The 16,455-nt window shown below is 43.1% G+C and overlaps 3 protein-coding genes across 5 annotated transcripts in view; 1 reads left to right on the top strand and 2 right to left on the bottom strand.

Moving 5' to 3' along the window:
• The window catches only part of lims2 (LIM zinc finger domain containing 2), a 28,170-nt gene that overhangs the window by 4,984 nt on the left and 6,731 nt on the right, over positions 1-16,455 (top strand). For all 3 annotated transcript variants that reach the window (XM_007884624.2, XM_007884573.2, NM_001292706.1), the window contains 3 exon segments: positions 2,616-2,775; positions 3,117-3,183; positions 3,941-4,061. In XM_007884624.2, coding sequence (XP_007882815.1) covers positions 2,620-2,775; positions 3,117-3,183; positions 3,941-4,061 — 344 coding nt within the window. In that variant the 5' untranslated portion in view covers positions 2,616-2,619.
• On the bottom strand, positions 4,634-11,676 carry LOC103171671 (uracil nucleotide/cysteinyl leukotriene receptor). The gene is made up of 2 exons (XM_007884483.2): positions 11,378-11,676; positions 4,634-7,920 (listed from the first exon to the last, which is right to left on the bottom strand). The coding sequence occupies exon 2, from the start codon at positions 7,875-7,877 to the stop codon at positions 6,870-6,872; it is 1,008 nt and encodes a 335-aa protein (XP_007882674.1). The 5' UTR covers positions 7,878-7,920; positions 11,378-11,676; the 3' UTR covers positions 4,634-6,869.
• The window catches only part of LOC103171937 (unconventional myosin-VIIa), a 46,212-nt gene continuing 43,233 nt past the window's right edge, over positions 13,477-16,455 (bottom strand). The window contains exon 49 of the transcript XR_486886.2: positions 13,477-13,638. The gene's annotated coding sequence lies outside the window, so the exon portion shown is untranslated. The remainder of the gene's footprint in view (positions 13,639-16,455) is intronic.

Here is a 16,455-nt window from a genome sequence, read left to right as displayed (position 1 = left end):
ATAGATTGGTCAATTTGGGAATGGTATTCTGTAGTTAATGTAGATTACAATCGAGAGTGGTGCTGGGTTCTTTGTACTGGTAATGTGTACATGCTGTCAAATGAAGTGTCTTGCTATAGGACTGGTATTGCCTAGTGTGTATATGCTACCATACTGATATTCCCTCTGAAGTGTATGTGCTGTAAGTTGCAGCTGATCCAAACCTCTGTTGCCCATATCCTCACCTGCACCAAACTCTGCATGACCAACACCCAGATCCTCGCAGGTTCCACTGGCTCCTATGCTCCCAACGGATTGACCAATGTCCTCACCCTCAACTGTAAATCCTTTCACTCTCTCTGACCTTGTCCTACCCTGCTCTGCTCATTACCTACACTTGGGTAACTTGAGCTTGCTGTGCATTCCTCACCACCATCAGCTGCCGAGCCTTCAGATACTATACTTGAACCTCTAATCTCTGAAATTCACTACCTTACACCCTCCGCCTTGCCCCCTCTTTAAACCCCACTTTAAAACCTACCTCTTTGAACATCTCCCTTTTCCCCTCTTCTCACTCGCTCATATCCTCGTGAAGGGTGCTATATAAATGCAAGTTGTTGCAGTATTGGGATTCATAGGGACAAGAGACCATCTGTTATTTAAACGAAGTGCTGCTTACACAGAAAGCGTTACTGTACTCAGCGGAAGCCCTTGTCCATTGGGATTAGATGGAACAGTCTGGTAGAATGTAGCCTTTTTACCTTTGAGAGCAGTTTAAATCCCGCCCTACCAGAGAGGATTCAGGGCTCCTGTCTGTAATCGGCATTTGAGGATACACTGTAGACGCACAGCTCTGATTTGGGAACCAGCCTGGAAAGTAGGGATAAAGGAGTCCTTTCTGTGATAAAGGACCTTGTCATGAAACTACAAATAATTTGCATATGACCCTTTAGTTGTGAATGCTTGTCACAAGAACTCCCTTGATAGCTATAACATTGCTGGGATAAATAATAAATGGAACAACTGGTTCAGACTAAATTCTGAGGGCTCTTCCTTGGTTAAAGTATTAAGTTTCATATTAGCTGTCAATAAGGGGTTATTAGTATTGTATAGGACAGCCACACGGACCCACACTATAAGGTTACAACATGCTGTTATAAGGATCTCTGTAGTAGCACTCTCGTCGGTATTCATCACTCTCATTTTCAGGTTCTGTCCAAATCCTTGACTGTCCCAGGGCCTTGGCACATCCTCCCAATGTAAAAGGTGCTATACAAATGTAATTTTGACTGTATTGTAATCTGACTCTCTTATGCACAGGTGCCAAATATAGGTGACATAAATGTGCCACTTGTCGTAGTCAACCCAGGAACGAGTGGCATGTTGTTGTGTTTTCCATTGGAATGTGACTGCGATGTTTCTGTCTCAGTGATTTCCTTCAACTTTCAGTAAACATTTTGGACATTGCATTACGCAGCATATCCTGTTTATAACCAGCAATCTTAACAAAGTCCCGTCACCAGTACCACACAATGTCCTGACCCCCTACTGTTATTGGCAGGAAACTGACTGTTCAAGCTGAAACTGTGCAATGACCTGGTATAGTGTTTATCATCGCTAGAATTGTTGAATTTTTCCACACAGAAAGAGGCCATTCATCCCATCATGCCTGTGCTCGCTCTCTACAAAGACTATCCATTTTTTCCTGATCCTCATTTTTCCCCCACGTGTTTTCCTTTTCAAATATTTGTACAATACCTTTTTTTTAAAGCCTTCACGGATTCCATTTCAACCGGAGGTTTTTGGTAAGACCTAATATCTTAGGAAACTTCTATGTAAAAAAAAACCCTCTTTGCTTTTCTGGTAGTGATGTTAAAATGACGTGAGGCGTGCAGTTTCCATAATAGAATTTCTGACACTTCTGCCCCCTCAATGGCCAACACTTTCTGTCCATACTGAAGCTTCCCTGTGTATACTGTACGGTCGGATGGTGGTCTGTAAAGAGTGAGTGTCGGGGGTTTGGGGGTCGGGGTGAGGGGTGGTCAGGGATACAGAAAGGCAGGCGGATGATCAGGGAAGGTCGTCGGAAGTGTGTGGCCTCATAGGCCTCATTTAAATGCAAAATAAACACCAATACAGAGTGTTCTTTATCGGGAGCAAGTGGCTGGCTCCTCAGCTTTGCAATTAAGGACAGAGGTTGGCTGTGTTGCTGTGGGGCATGTAATTCCAGCAGCGGCGGCAGTCAGCTGCGTGCTTCTCACAAAGCAGCTTTTATAAGCACGTGGGCAGAGCAGTCAGTCAGTGTTGCTGACCAGTGGAGGAGGAGAAGGAGGAGGACACATGGAATAAGCTCACACAGTAATATAGTGAATTTATAAAAAATGTAACCTCATTATTTGCCCTTTGGAGGCTGTTCTCATTGACACTGAACAGCTTTTGAGAGATAATCAAGCTGGAAGCAAAAAGCTCAAGTGGCGTTGGTGCACCTCAGAAACTATGAGCACTTTTTCATTAGGAATGTTTTAATGTTATTGCTAGGTGAAACATATGGGACGTGTTTGTGCACCCTTCACACCAAGCTCCTTTCGTACTGGATTGATGTTATTGCTAGCTATGTTTTTTCTTTCTCCTCGCAGTGACATGGCTGACGCTCTCGCGATTGCGACATGTGATTGCTGTCACTCACGATTCGACCCCTCGGAGCGGATTGTCAACAGCAATGGGAAGCTGTACCACGAGAAGTGCTTCGTGTGCGCCCAGTGCTTCCGGCAGTTTCCGGCAGGAGTATTTTACGAGGTAAGCCTGGTCTGAACTGCCAGCCCAAGGGTGTGTCAGTGATGTCTCTTCATGTCCTGAGAACATCACTCTTAACACGACCAGCGCTTTCTCAGTAAAGTATGAGAATAGAATAATTTACCTTGCAACTGTACTTCAATGGGCAAAGCCAATAAAATGAGCAACAGAAGGTGCCGGAGGGAGAATTTGTAGATCTTTTTTGAGTTGCTCTGGGATGCTACCCTCCTCGTGAAGGGCACTATATAAATGCAAGTTGTTGCTGTTGTTGAATCTCACTTGGATGATGACAGTTACAATGCAGGCGGTGAGATTCTTGCTCACAGTTGTCTCTTCTATTTCAGTTTGAAGGCAGGAAGTACTGTGAACATGACTTCCAGATGCTCTTCGCACCTTGTTGTGGATATTGCGGTAAGGATTGGGATCTAGTCCATTCTGATTGCGTATATATGTGTGTGTTACTGTTTAGTCAGTGTTGGTCACATTTTTCTTGTTATAATGCTTTTGCATGACACAGGGTTAACGTGCATAAATCTTCAAAAGTGGGAAGACAAGTGGGCAAAGCTGTGAAGAAAACGAATGGGATCTCAGTCAACACCTCCACTTTAGTGTTGTGGTCTTTGCTGCTGGCAGGAGCCATGGTGTAAAAGTACCAATAGTCTTTCACTATCCTCCAGCCAGTAACACCTCAGTATAAGTGACTTTTCATTCAGTATGTGTAATGCCATTCTTGATCCACCGCACACTCTACATAATAATAATAATCCTTGCATTTGATAAAGCGCCTTATCATGTCTTCGAGACGTCTCAAAGCGCTTCACAGAATATACTGTAAAGTGAATTGACTGTGTATTTTGTGGGTGAAACACGGCAGCCAATTGAGCACAGCAGCGTCCCACAAACAGTCGTGGATTGAGTGACCAAATTATTATAAAACCCTGTAATCCACTGTTTGTTCAGTATTGGTAACTTGTTACAGTCTCACGCTGCCCTGTACAAGTTAATAAAGCAGTGTAACCATTGATTTGGATTTTTTGATAAAGACCTCCAGATTTTTTTAAGAACAGGACAAGGCCAGTCTCAGATCTGTATCTGTTCAGTTCTGTTTATTGGAACAGAAATTATAATGAACAATAATTATACCTTTCCTGCTCTGTTTTCTAACCAGGGGAATTCATCATTGGCCGTGTCATCAAAGCAATGAACAATAACTGGCACCCTCACTGTTTCTGCTGTGAGATTTGTTCCGTGCCTCTGGCTGACCTGGGCTTTGTGAAAAATGCAGGAAGGTATGTCCACAGGGAAAAATGTTCTGTTCGTTCATTCATTGGCAGTTCAAATAAATGGCCTCATATCATTGTGTTAACTGAGAATTGATACTTCACAAGATATGAACCAGAAAGTCTGTTGTGGGTGCTTTTTGAAATGTATTAATATGTTTTCTTTATTTTTCTAAGGTTGTTTTTAATGTATAAGACCGTCATTGTTATTGATGGATAAGTCAGAGGTCTCCAAGATGGGATACATTTGGTATACATTTGGATTCAGCAAGATGTTAGGCAAATGCTGATGATGTGTGCTGTTGAAACCATATTCTAGCGTAAACCTCCTGTAAGTTATGTGTCTCTAGAGTTTTATAAGGGGATGTTGATTTGATCACCATCGCAGCAGTTTTTTCTAAGCAGTTTCTTATCAGGCTGACTCGATAGTGATCAGGAACTGATTCCCCTCCACCCTTCCTTAACCAATGAGCGCTGGAACCAATTATAGCACCAGAAATTTTATCCCGACTGAGATCAAGTAGAATATTTTCATAGGAAGTGTGGGAACACCTAAAAAAAATAGACATTTTACATATTGGAAAAAGGAATGTCTTTTAATATTCAAAAACAAGTTAAAAAAATACAGGTTCATAACACTGATCGTGAATAGAAATGTCAAATACAAGTTAAAATAGCCACTAATATACAGGATAATATTTATGGAAAACCAATCAAGGAGAAAGAAAGCACAGTTCAAAGGACTTGGAGACTACAGTCTGGTACAGAGGCTTGAGTGTTTCAAGAACTCTCGCTGAATTCTAGACTGCTGGCTCCAGGTGAGCTTTAACCAGTGCACAACCATACAGTTGAAACACAGAATGAGAAAAGCCATTCAGTCCACCATACTGGTTTCCCCAGACCAAATAAAGCCTATGTTCCCATAGATACCACACCACTTGATCCATCTCCTGGAGGAATTTTAAACGCTTCCCTATCCGTGAAGGCAACAACGCCCCCAAGGCTCCAAAAAACGATCAGATGCACCCTCCACTGTTGAACCAAAGCCTGCCACCTTCCCCCAGGACTGAAATGATTACAATACTGTGTAGTGTTGCATAGGATAAATTCTGTGTTACATCAAAGAGTGAAGTTAGAGTGCCTTATGTTGATATGTTCGGGTTGGAATGGGTTATATGGAAATAAATAGGCTCTTGATTTATAGTAGAGTACCAGTTAGGATGTGCTACATTGCGAGTAACAGTTCAGATATTAGTTCAAACCAGAGAATGAATCTATTGAATATTAGTCCAATTCAACACAACTGTTATGTAGTGGTTGAGTTATGTTTTCTGATTTCAAGTGGCTATATTGAAAGGGTCCCTGTCATTGCCATATCTGCACGGCTATATTGCAGCAGGCGTCTGATAACGATAATGGGCATGTAGGAGAAGATGGTATGAATGGATGTGTAGGAAGAGTTGGTATGAGTTGGTGAGATAGGAGAGGGTGATATAAGAGCAGGGATGTAGATCGTTTACGAGAAGACGTGTGGGAGGAAATAGTATAACAGTAGATATAGGATAAGATGGCAAGTTTCTGTACGCAAAATAGTGATCTTTCCATTATGTGTTTTCATGTAATTCCTTTTTTAAACAAATAAGGTACTTAGCACTTGACAATAGATAGATAGATTTCAGACTCTGAAATCTAACATCAATAAACACCCATACCCCATCGCAAACTTAACACAAAGTCCCAGATACGGAGGTGTCTCACAAAAGATTATTCATACAGTGTTTAACAAAGTAATAGGGGGTGTAACCAGCTTAGGTTTACTCAAGGAGACACCTAGAGGTTTGGGAAACTGAATAAGCCACAATTTCACATTGATATCCAAGAAAATTAGGCAAAGTTAAAGTGATCAGAAGTAGAAGCCAAAGGAGAGAGTTGAATGTTAATAATGATCAGAATGACCATTGACAGAGGAGCATCTTATTCTGAAGGTATCTGATTACAGCAGTGCTGACCTCGAAATTAATCTCTACCTTTTATCAGAAGTTCTGCCCTCCTCATTGTGATTACTGATCCCTCACGATGACTCTGTGCGTCTCTCTGGGTTCGCAAGGCAAGTTTCCTTTTAATGAAAGTCAGAAAAGATTTACCACTAAGTTTAAATGTGCTTGTACCGGAAATACTTCATGGGCAATTAATTCAAAGTTCGCTTGTCTTAGTTTGATCAGTTCTGATGCTGGAAGGCTTGATTAATTTTGATTTTGTTAAAAATGTAACTTGTCACTGGATGTCAAGGATCAAGGTGACAAGTATTGGTCTGTGGAGGGACAAACCACAGACACTGAGATACATGCCCAAAGGCCTAGACAGACACAAGACGCAAACTCAGAACCACATATATACCTATTTAGATTTCTAACCTTCATCTTGTGAGGAACTCTGAACAATGTACTTCCAACAAACACCATTCTGAAGTTCTAATTGATACCTTAAACATACTCACTAGGTATCCTCACCTTTTTTTCCCCCCCAGTTATTTATTTTATCTGGTATTGATGCATCTTTGTAGGGAATTCTCATCTCTATCAACATACACAGGTTTAAACATAGGAACAGGAATAGGCTATGTTCCTGTTCCTGTTTCGCCATTTTATAAGATGATCTCAAATCCAGTTACCAGCCCTTGTCCCAAATTCCTTAATACCCATACACATAGAGGCGCACACACACAGTCCCATCCACACACAAACATGTGAGCACACAAATACTCATACACCCAGACACACACACACAGGAAATGGCACATGTGGATTACTGAAGCGATTACAGCTCTGACTTGCCGCTGAGGGAGCTCTCGTTGGTTTTTGTCTCGTGGCTGACGGACTGGGCTCTCTTCCTGTGGCCGCAGACAAAGTGGCAGAATCGCTCTCGGAACTTCTCACCCACGAAAAAGTAGACGACGGGATCGAGACAGCTGTTGAGGCTGGTCAGGCAGGAAGTAATGCGATTGCTGAGAGCGATGACCTTCCTGCCCTTGCAGGTGGAATGGGCCGCGCTGGCGGACAGGATGTAGACGTAGCGGTTGATGTGATAGGGGACAAAGCAGATGAGGAAGATGGTCAAAACCAGTATGATCATCTTGATTGCCTTGTCCTTCAAGTGCTTTTCGATCCGGTTTCCCGTCCGCAGGCTGCGGATGATCAGCAAGTAGCAGGTCACGGTGATGACAAACGGGATGACAAACCCAACCGTGAGGGGCACGAGGGCAAAGCTGGAGGTCTTCTCCCGGTACAGCTGAAGACACATGGTGGTGGTGTTGTCCATTCGAAGCGTCTGTGGGGCACCGAGCATGGGAGCCACCCCCACCACAATGACCACCCACAGGACGATGCAAATGACGTTGGCGTAGAGAGGTTTCCGGATCCTCATGGATTTGACCGGGTACACTATGGCGAGGAAGCGGTCAGTGCTGATGCACGTCAGGAAAAAAATGCTGGCGTACATGTTCAGGTAAAAGAGGAAACCCGTGATGCGGCATGGGACTTCCCCGAATGGCCAGTGGTTTTGACTCAGGTGGTAAACCATCCGCATGGGCAGGATCAACACGTAGGAGAGGTCAGCCACCGCCAGGTGCATCAGGTAGATGTTGGTGGTCGTGTTTGAGTTCTTGTCGCACGAGAAAACCCACACAGCCAGCGTGTTGCCGACAAACGCCAGCACGAACACGATCCCGTAGAAAGAGGAGAAGAAGAGGTTCTCTTCGACGCTCTCCTGGCTGCACTGCTCTGTCTGAAGGCTACTGGCATTGCCGAACACAACGGAATAGGCCATAGTATGGGAGCTTCTCTCACATCCAGGAGACTTCAATGGGCATCTGGAAAATAAAAGCAGCTAATTGCAAACTCACCCGCACTGCCCAGTGAATTCCTTACAGACTTTCTCCGACAAAATATAGAGTCAATTCACTTTACGGCATATTCTGCGAAGGACTTTGAGACGCCTCAAAGACGTGATAAGGGGCCTGAATCAAATGCAAGGATTGTTATATTATTATTGCACGTTTTTCATTGACAAGTCCCATCACCAACGTTTCACACTGCATGTTCTCGCAACCTCATCGCAATCTTTTTTTCTGTTACAAAATCATCGTATTCAGTGTCCCTGCTTGCACTCGGTTTTATGACCGACATATTGCCTTCTCTTTATTCTTGAAACTTGATTGCAAACTCTCAGTCCTGTGTACAAGAGGTGTTTGTCTTGCATGTGTCCAGCAGTAGTGGTGTGGTCTGTATAGGAAGTGCAGGAGTGGAATGAATGTGTGCTGAAGTTATAAAGCTAACTGAAGGGAGGCAGGGAAGTGTGGGGTGCAGCAGTGACATGAAACCTGCAAGAAGTTGGTGCCGATAAAGTGTCCACCAGAGATGTTTTGTAACTGACGCCTCTTTGACAGAACAACAGCTGAAACGAATGAAGTGACCTCCTCCTTAACAAGGCATGTCCAAGAAATTCACTCATGTTTGAGCTAGACAAAGGTCAAAGGGTTTTGTTTGGAAAGTAACAGGATAAATGGGACATGGGGGCAAGAGAGACATGAGAACAGATTCCCCCAGGGTCTTAACTTCCTGCAGAAACATGAAGACTATAATTTCAATTATCAGAACAAAATTCATAATTTTTTTTCCCATATCAGGCCTAATTGTACTGTGTTAAATCCTCATTTTCTCATTCAGAAAGACAGATTGAATGAAGTCACCGGCAAGTTCTGTTGCATGGTCCTGGCAGGAGTGTACATTGGTAAATCCGGATTGTTAGCATTGATGACACAGCGGGTCAGGATATCGTGGTAATGTTTGTCTTTCATGTGTCCAGCAGTAGTGGTGTGGTCTATTACAGACAATGTACATTGTCCGTAGGAGTGGAATGTATCTTGGTGATTTGCTCTTGTAATGTGAAGATCCTGCCATAAACCTATTTGTCAAATATCACTGCACTCAGCAGCATAAGAGATTTTTTCTTCTGTTTCAAATATTCCACGTTGCTCTAGTTACACTGCTAGGGGTTAATGCAGGAACGTGGACTGAATTTACGCTTCTTTTATGTTTCACACCTCTGAATTGGGCCATGAATAGTTTATAGAATTGTTAAAATCAGGCTTTTGTTTTACTAATTTTATTCAATGAGCTGGTCACCCAATTGTCCAGTGCAGGAACTTCCTCAGGGAAACTGCCCTGATTTGCACTCGTTCACTTTATACTGCTGGGTGTGAACTGAATCTCTGGCGAACATACCGTGCTTCAGGGCTGAGGATGCCGCATTATTCATGCTGCCTGAGCTCTCGCTTATAGTGCACATTTGGCAGTCAATTGCTGCCAGAAACCTGGTGAATAACTGCCAAAAGTGCAACATAAAGTCAGCATCAGATTGTTTTTTTTGTATACAAGCCGCAAAGAGACTGAGGCCAGTGCAAAGGTAGAAGCACAGTCAGAGTTTCTCATCTCACACAGTGCCTCTGAGGCTTACAGTTCAGCTGGGAGCTTGAAATTAGTAGAAAGTGCTCGGGGTTCTCAGGCAACCGCTGAACTTCTCAGTGGTTTTCCCTAACCGTGGTGCCTGTTAGAGAGCCTCGGAAAGGATTCAATTACCACAGATATAAACTGTTCTTTTGGAAAGAATGTGAGGAATGCCTCACTCAGTCTGACAACCTCCCCACTCCCTAATCCTCCTCCTTACCAACAGTTTGATAAAACGATCTGCGCAGTTTTGAACCAAACCCAAGGCCAATCTTTGGCATTGCCTTCTACAATTAAATCCTGCGACTGCGTGTAAGTACTGCACTCTCTCATGCTCCGAGGTACTGAAATTCAACGACAGTGATGAATAATCCTATCACTGAGACAGCAAGCAGCATGCGACAAGTCGTTGAGATGGGAGCACCTGAAGCTGAGCAAGGACCACCCCAACACTGAGTAAACGTAAATGTTCCGGCCGATGATGCTTTTCAGTCTATTGTGTCTGATTTTTTTGCTGGGACAGATAAAACACTTTGCTTGACAGTAAATTGTGCCGTGAACACAACTTGGTCAACAGAGTGGAAGGGTCTCAATCTGGAGCTATGGTGAGTGGACAATGCAGATCATGGTGAACAAACCCAAGGGAAGAGCAAGCATTAATACTTCATATAGAGGTATATGAATAGTTACATGCTTGTAATATTTTATATCTCATGGTTGGAGTCTTGACACAGTGGGAGAAAGACTCCAGGGAACTTAAGCAACTCGACGATAAGGGCAAATACTAGGAACCTCCAGTAAAGTTAATTAATTTATATCCAGTCCATGCGAACTGCAAATGGATGTGGATTTGAAGCTAGCTGTCATCAGGTGGATACATTTTGGCGAGAGGTGCATAATGGACGTGAGATTGGTTTGGATACTTTTCACGTGATGACGGGCGCATGTATCAGACGCTTAGCTGACCAAAAACACAAGGTACATCCCGGTTACTGAATGGAGTCCTTACTTGGATTTCTCATTGAACAATCCCATTCCATTACAAATAGCTGCTTATTCGCTCAGCGTGTTTGCTTTCCGAACTCATCGCTTCATAGTATCACAAACCTTCCGCAAACTGAAGCATTTTGCCTCACCTTTAATGGGTTAACTCTCCATAAAGTCGTGGACATACGCAGGGTCTCAGTTTAACGAGTTTAATCAAAACTATTGCTTCTTACAGCATTTCCAACTTTGAAACAACTGACTGTAATTGATGACACCATTGATGAGTGACTTGCCTTTGACTGAACGGAAACCCTTTCTGTGCACTTTGTTTGAGAAACATTGAAAATTTGCCGTCACTAATAGGATTGAAGATTGAATCAAAGGTTTAGTCATAGTTCCGTAATCAGAAGCCACTTTGATGTGTTTTAGTGTTGCAGTGTTTTCCTGCAGTTATAAAGTACTGGACTTTACAAATAGCAGCTCTGAATATTTATCAGCTCAAACTATTTTATCCTCATCGAACAATTAGAGAATAATAAAATGCAAAAATATAAAATAATTTCTAAAATCATTCCTATTCTCTTTATCCATTAAAAACATTTCATATCTTGCTTACAGTTTGTTTCACAACTTTTCCTTCCCTTTGATTTACTAGCTAGTATAGTAATTTGTTTGTACAGCCCTTTGTATTTCCTCTGTTCTTTCTCCTATCCCTCCGGCTTCTTCCTTTTGTGTTTCTTTCTCTCTCTCTTCCCTGTTACTATAATCTCTCCCTCACTTTATTTTCTGCAATGAGAATTGAAAAGAACAACAGCTGTTAACAAACTAACATACCTGCTGGTGCTGCTGCTGTGCTGATATCCTTGGAGTTAGTAGAAAGTCTGTGAGAATGGTTCCCAGTCCTGATTTCTTGACTTCCAAGTCCGGCTTCTCTAGTTCATTCAGGAAAACTGAGGTGTAAGTAAATTACACGAGACCTGCACATTTCCAAGTGCTGCACATGATCAAGGCTGTGTGTATCAGGCTGACTAACTGGGGTGGTTCCACTATATAACCAGTGCAGAGAATAGGCACAGAGCATTGTTAATACCAATAGAGGGAGCTGATTGTGTGTCAAATGAAAAGAATTTGTATTTTCCGCCCTAAAACGTGCTGCGACGAGCTTTATGATATTTCTGTGTGTGATTCCATTATGAGATCCCTGTAGCGGGGTCTATCCTGTCAACGAGGCTTTTCTATGAATCTATGTGACAGATTCCTCACAGGATTCCCTGTACAATGGGAGGTTTCAGCAGAGGCATATCAGTGTGGGGACAGTGGGGGCAATGAGGGGGGAGGTTAGGTGGCATGGCAACTGGACACAGCCTCCAAACATTTACTGCGTTTTTTAAACAAGTGTCTATGAAAAGGCAGTATTTAGTCAGTGATAATGTAGTGTCACTGTCTGAGCCTCAAACCCTGCTGAATAGTGCAAGCAATCTTTTTTTTAATCTCTGGATAGAAGACAAGTCTGTGTCTCCTAAATTAATTAAGTTGAATTATCGTGAGTCCAGAGAGGTAGTAGAGTAACTCAAATTCTGAGTATACGAGCTACAGGTTGTGCAGTAATGGTCAGTGGGATGGTCAGGGCAACATTAACCCTCTTTGATCATGGTCAGTGTTGTGTTGTGATCATGGTGAAAAGCACTATACAAACGTAATTTGTTGTTGTTATTGCTCAGGGGTTGCAGTAACCTGCTATTAAAAGTGACCAGAAGGCAACACTTCACTATTCTCATGAAGGAGAATAGTGCTGCCTGATTGTCACAACTGGAATAGTGGTAGTTGAAGGTGTGGCTGAATATCAGGGAACTTTGCTCCTGGCCTTTTTCCCAGTTTTGCAGCTATTATCTCATTTGTGGTGGGGCGGCAGTGGTCCAACTCGGAGAAGGGTTCAGTGAAGTGAGGCAGCCTGTATATCGATCACGATTCACTGCAGGCTCTGTCAGTCCTGACATAATAATAATAATCCTTGCATTTGATATAGCGCTTTTCACGTCGGGAGGACGTCCCAAAGTGCTTCACAGAACACACTGTAAAGTGAATTGACTGTATATTTGTGGGTGAACGCGGCAGCCAATTGCGCACAGCAATGTCCCACAAACAGTCGTAGATTGAAAATGACCATTTTATTATTGTTTTGGGTTTTGGAGGGATTATTATAAGGCTCTGTGTGGAGTAAGGAAACTTGCCCAAGTGGTCCCAATCCCATTGTAGTCAATATGCAGATGAAAATCCATAGGTTTCCGCTCACTCTGTTCATGACATCACAACAGAAAGTTACATTAACCCCACAGGGTCAGAGTTCGAACAATGTTAAGCACATCCTGAATGAAACAGCTGCCTTCATTCATAGAATCCTTAACATTCGTTCTCGCCAAACCTCAGAGGCCAGTTCAACTTCCCATTAACATGTCGCACATAAAGCCGATTCTTTGTCCTGGGTCTCAGCAATATTTAGCACTTATTGGAATTCTTCAGAAGGAAATGATGGAAAAAAGACACTTTTCATACTTTTCAGCAAGTGTCCGTTTCTCAAAAGGGCTAAAATTAGCTGGTCAGGAAGGTGGCGGTCAGTGTGGGGAGCATGAATTGGATAGTTGTGGCCAACGGAAGCTTATCCTTAAACTTAGGGACTCACAGAACAGAGGGTCCCAGGCACACAAAAGTGGGCCATCAGATCCATCTTATGCCATTTTATATTAAAACAGAGGCATTGCTCCATTGATCCACATTTTCAGCCCACAAAAGAATCAAATTCCATTCGCAGAGGCTCAGTGCTGGTGACAGTGTGCATGTCCTGCACACTCACAAAGTAGGTACTATATCGTGCGCATTCACAGAGAGTGTGTTCTGATCAGTAAAACTCACAGAAGTGTCCCACATTCACCACTTTTATTGTCGTATCGAGAATCGCCTCTGGTGACCAATTTCTCTCTATTCATTACAAATGTTCTTGTCTTTCTCCATTCTTTCAATTGTACTTTTTCTTCTTATTCTTTCGCAGCTTGATCTATGTCACCCTGCGTTCCCTTCCACCTCTTGGCATCCCCTCTCTGTTGAAGCAAAGATTTATTGCATCATGTCATTGTAATTCATTCATTCCTATTGTCTTGTGACACTGTCTTTCCCGGATCCTACAATCTACTGTATTTTAATATTGAAGTTTGGCATCACTCAAACACTACATCCTCAGTGGTGAGGTGATGCCAAGCTTCAGTCATCAACAATGTCCTGGAGTACTGCACAGCTGCCTTGCTGGGATATTCTAGTGGCGATGGAGACAGCTCAACCTCAGAGGATTCATTTACCTTCTCTCCCTTTTTCCCCGTCCCACCCCCTCATGAAGAGAGACGCAGTGGTCTTTAAGAGAGCTGATAAACATGGATTGGAGCTCATGTTAGATGGAGAGCTGGTATCAGCCCCTGAATGACTGCGTGACTCCAAGAGCTCTTGCGGATTGACTCACTCTTACGCATAAGTTGCCAGTTGCCTCTGCAAACACGGAACTGAATTTGGAATAAGCAGGCAGCTGATGAAAAGAAACCGAGTGCTTTTCTGGTGAGGTGGTGGTGGGTTCTGGTGCATGAAATGAAGCGTAGGGACTAGTCACTGCGTCTTTCCACCGCTCAACTCGCTGTCAATCAACAATGGACAGGCACACGGTCAAATGCGCAAGAGCAAAGGAAAGGCTGGGAACTGAAACTACAATATGAGGGATTGTTAAGAGCTTTAAATTGTCGTCAGAAATATGCACGTACCAGTTAGTGCAGTCTGACATCCCATTCCTGAGATTCAAAAGGGGCCCTCTGAGCGGAATATCCCCTCCTCTATGGGGTCACTCAAGCTTAAAATAACAGGGCTTTACATTCTACCAACCCATAGTGCTCCTGATCTACATGTGAAATCATGTAAAACAATGATTCCCTGCATTGTGAGTCGCAGTGTACTAAGGACAATCTTCCAAACGAGGATGGATTGCCAGCTAGCTCAATGGGTGGGAGGTATTGAGTTAATTCAATGGATGGGAGCAGAGCAAAAAGCTAGACGGGGAAGAAAAGAACAGCCAAATGAGGTGTTTAATCGGATATGTGTGGCAGCAGCTGCGTTGTCTGTCAGTCTGCTTTTTGGTCTGCTGTTTTTCCCACAAATTTCTGTCTTTCCACGTATTCTTCCAGAATGTATAGCTTCCTGTCCCCTTTCCGTGCTCGCTCCACAGGTACAGCGAGACACGGTTTTGTGACTTCCAGGAATATTGCACCTTCACCAAGATTGCACTGAAGGAAAATAACGTTAGTGTGTTAAAGTTCAGGACTGTGGGTAAGGAGCGGTATGTTTGAGCCCAGGTCTGTGGCTGGGGTCCGGTGTATTTTGACCAAGATTCTAAATACTTCACGGTGTTGATTGGAACAGAATGTCCTTTATTTGGGTTGGTGAACTTGGAGAGTTGATTTATGTGAATACAGATGTTTTCTTACAGAAAAGCTGAACAGGGAAACAGCAGCTGTGAGTGTGTCTGAGCCAGACCAATGACCTTGATAACTTGAGTCACAGAAAGAGCAGCTCTATCAATTCATGCAGACACATAGAGCTCGTTTTCTACTTTCATAGCGTTTGAACAGGACTCTTTCAACAAATTTGCTCGAGTTTTGAGTGTTAAAAATGCCGCTAAGGATGAATCCTCCACAGTGTCAAACATTGGACACTTTTAGCGAACGAGTTTCAAAAGAACAGATATAGTTTGTGTACAGATACTGCAGCCCCATTCATTCCATCTGACTGCGCAAAATAGTTACAGTAGTAATGTTAGAACTGACGTCCTATCAAACTCAGGGGATTATGAGAGAGAGAGAAACAGAGACGTGAGAGAGTTCTGAACAAAGAGAGCATGATTGATTTATAAATGGGAAGTGAAGGTTAGATTTTGGAGAAAATAATCAGGAACGATTTTTTGGGGGTTAATCGGGTGCCTGATACACGTGCAAACCCATCACTGTGCTTAATAGAATCCAAACCAAACTGAGTGTTCAATGCATCCCACCTACACATGGAAATTCCCATCTATTGGAATGGAATGCACACTCTCTCCCTGGAGGGATGCATCCTGTCTACCTAAATCCAGAGTGTTAGCTGCAGGTTGGCAAGAGGGGGAGGGGGTGCTCACAGACTTCTTGGAGGAAGGAATGTTGCTGCAGACTTCACAGAATATAGACTTGGTCACAGATCTTGTAGAAGATGAAGGCTAATCACAAGTCATACAAGATCAAGGTCCTGGAATGAATATAATAATAGTCCTTGCATCTGATTTAGTGCCTTTCACTTTGGGAGGATGTTTCAAAGTACTGCATTTCATAGGGTTTACTGCAAAGGGCAGCGACTAATAATAATAGTAGTAATAATAATGATAATCCTTCCATTTGATATTGCCCTGACTTGACTGTATTCTACATGCAACTGGTAAACAAGCATTGAATTCCAAAGTGTTTTAATACATTGTTTGTAACCCAGACCTGGATACTCACTCTCATGGGACCTTCACTTGGACAGTAACCATTGATAGCTACAGAATAACTGTAACTTCACTGATATCTGCAGCTGGAAGGCTAATGCATCAGGCTTTCATTGGTTGCTGTGTGAGTTGGAGGCCAGCTCAATCCACACACCTGCAATTGAGCCCAGCCATCTGCAGCGGTATCAAGACTTCAGACGACAAATCAGCCACACAGCACAGCTGGCAACCTTGCCCTCATTAAAATAACCTCAACAGCTCCTATGTGATTCAGTCAGAGCGCTAACCACAGAGCACTTTAGTGACGCTTTACCAGGGCGAGAGAAAGTGAATGAGTGACTTGATTCCACCGAGAACACACAGC

Source organism: Callorhinchus milii, unplaced genomic scaffold (genome assembly GCF_018977255.1).
Source record: "Callorhinchus milii isolate IMCB2004 unplaced genomic scaffold, IMCB_Cmil_1.0 Scaffold11, whole genome shotgun sequence".
NCBI lineage: Eukaryota > Metazoa > Chordata > Chondrichthyes > Chimaeriformes > Callorhinchidae > Callorhinchus > Callorhinchus milii.
The sequence above is the reverse complement of the archived record's forward strand: the minus strand, read 5'-3'. Positions and strand labels throughout refer to the sequence as shown.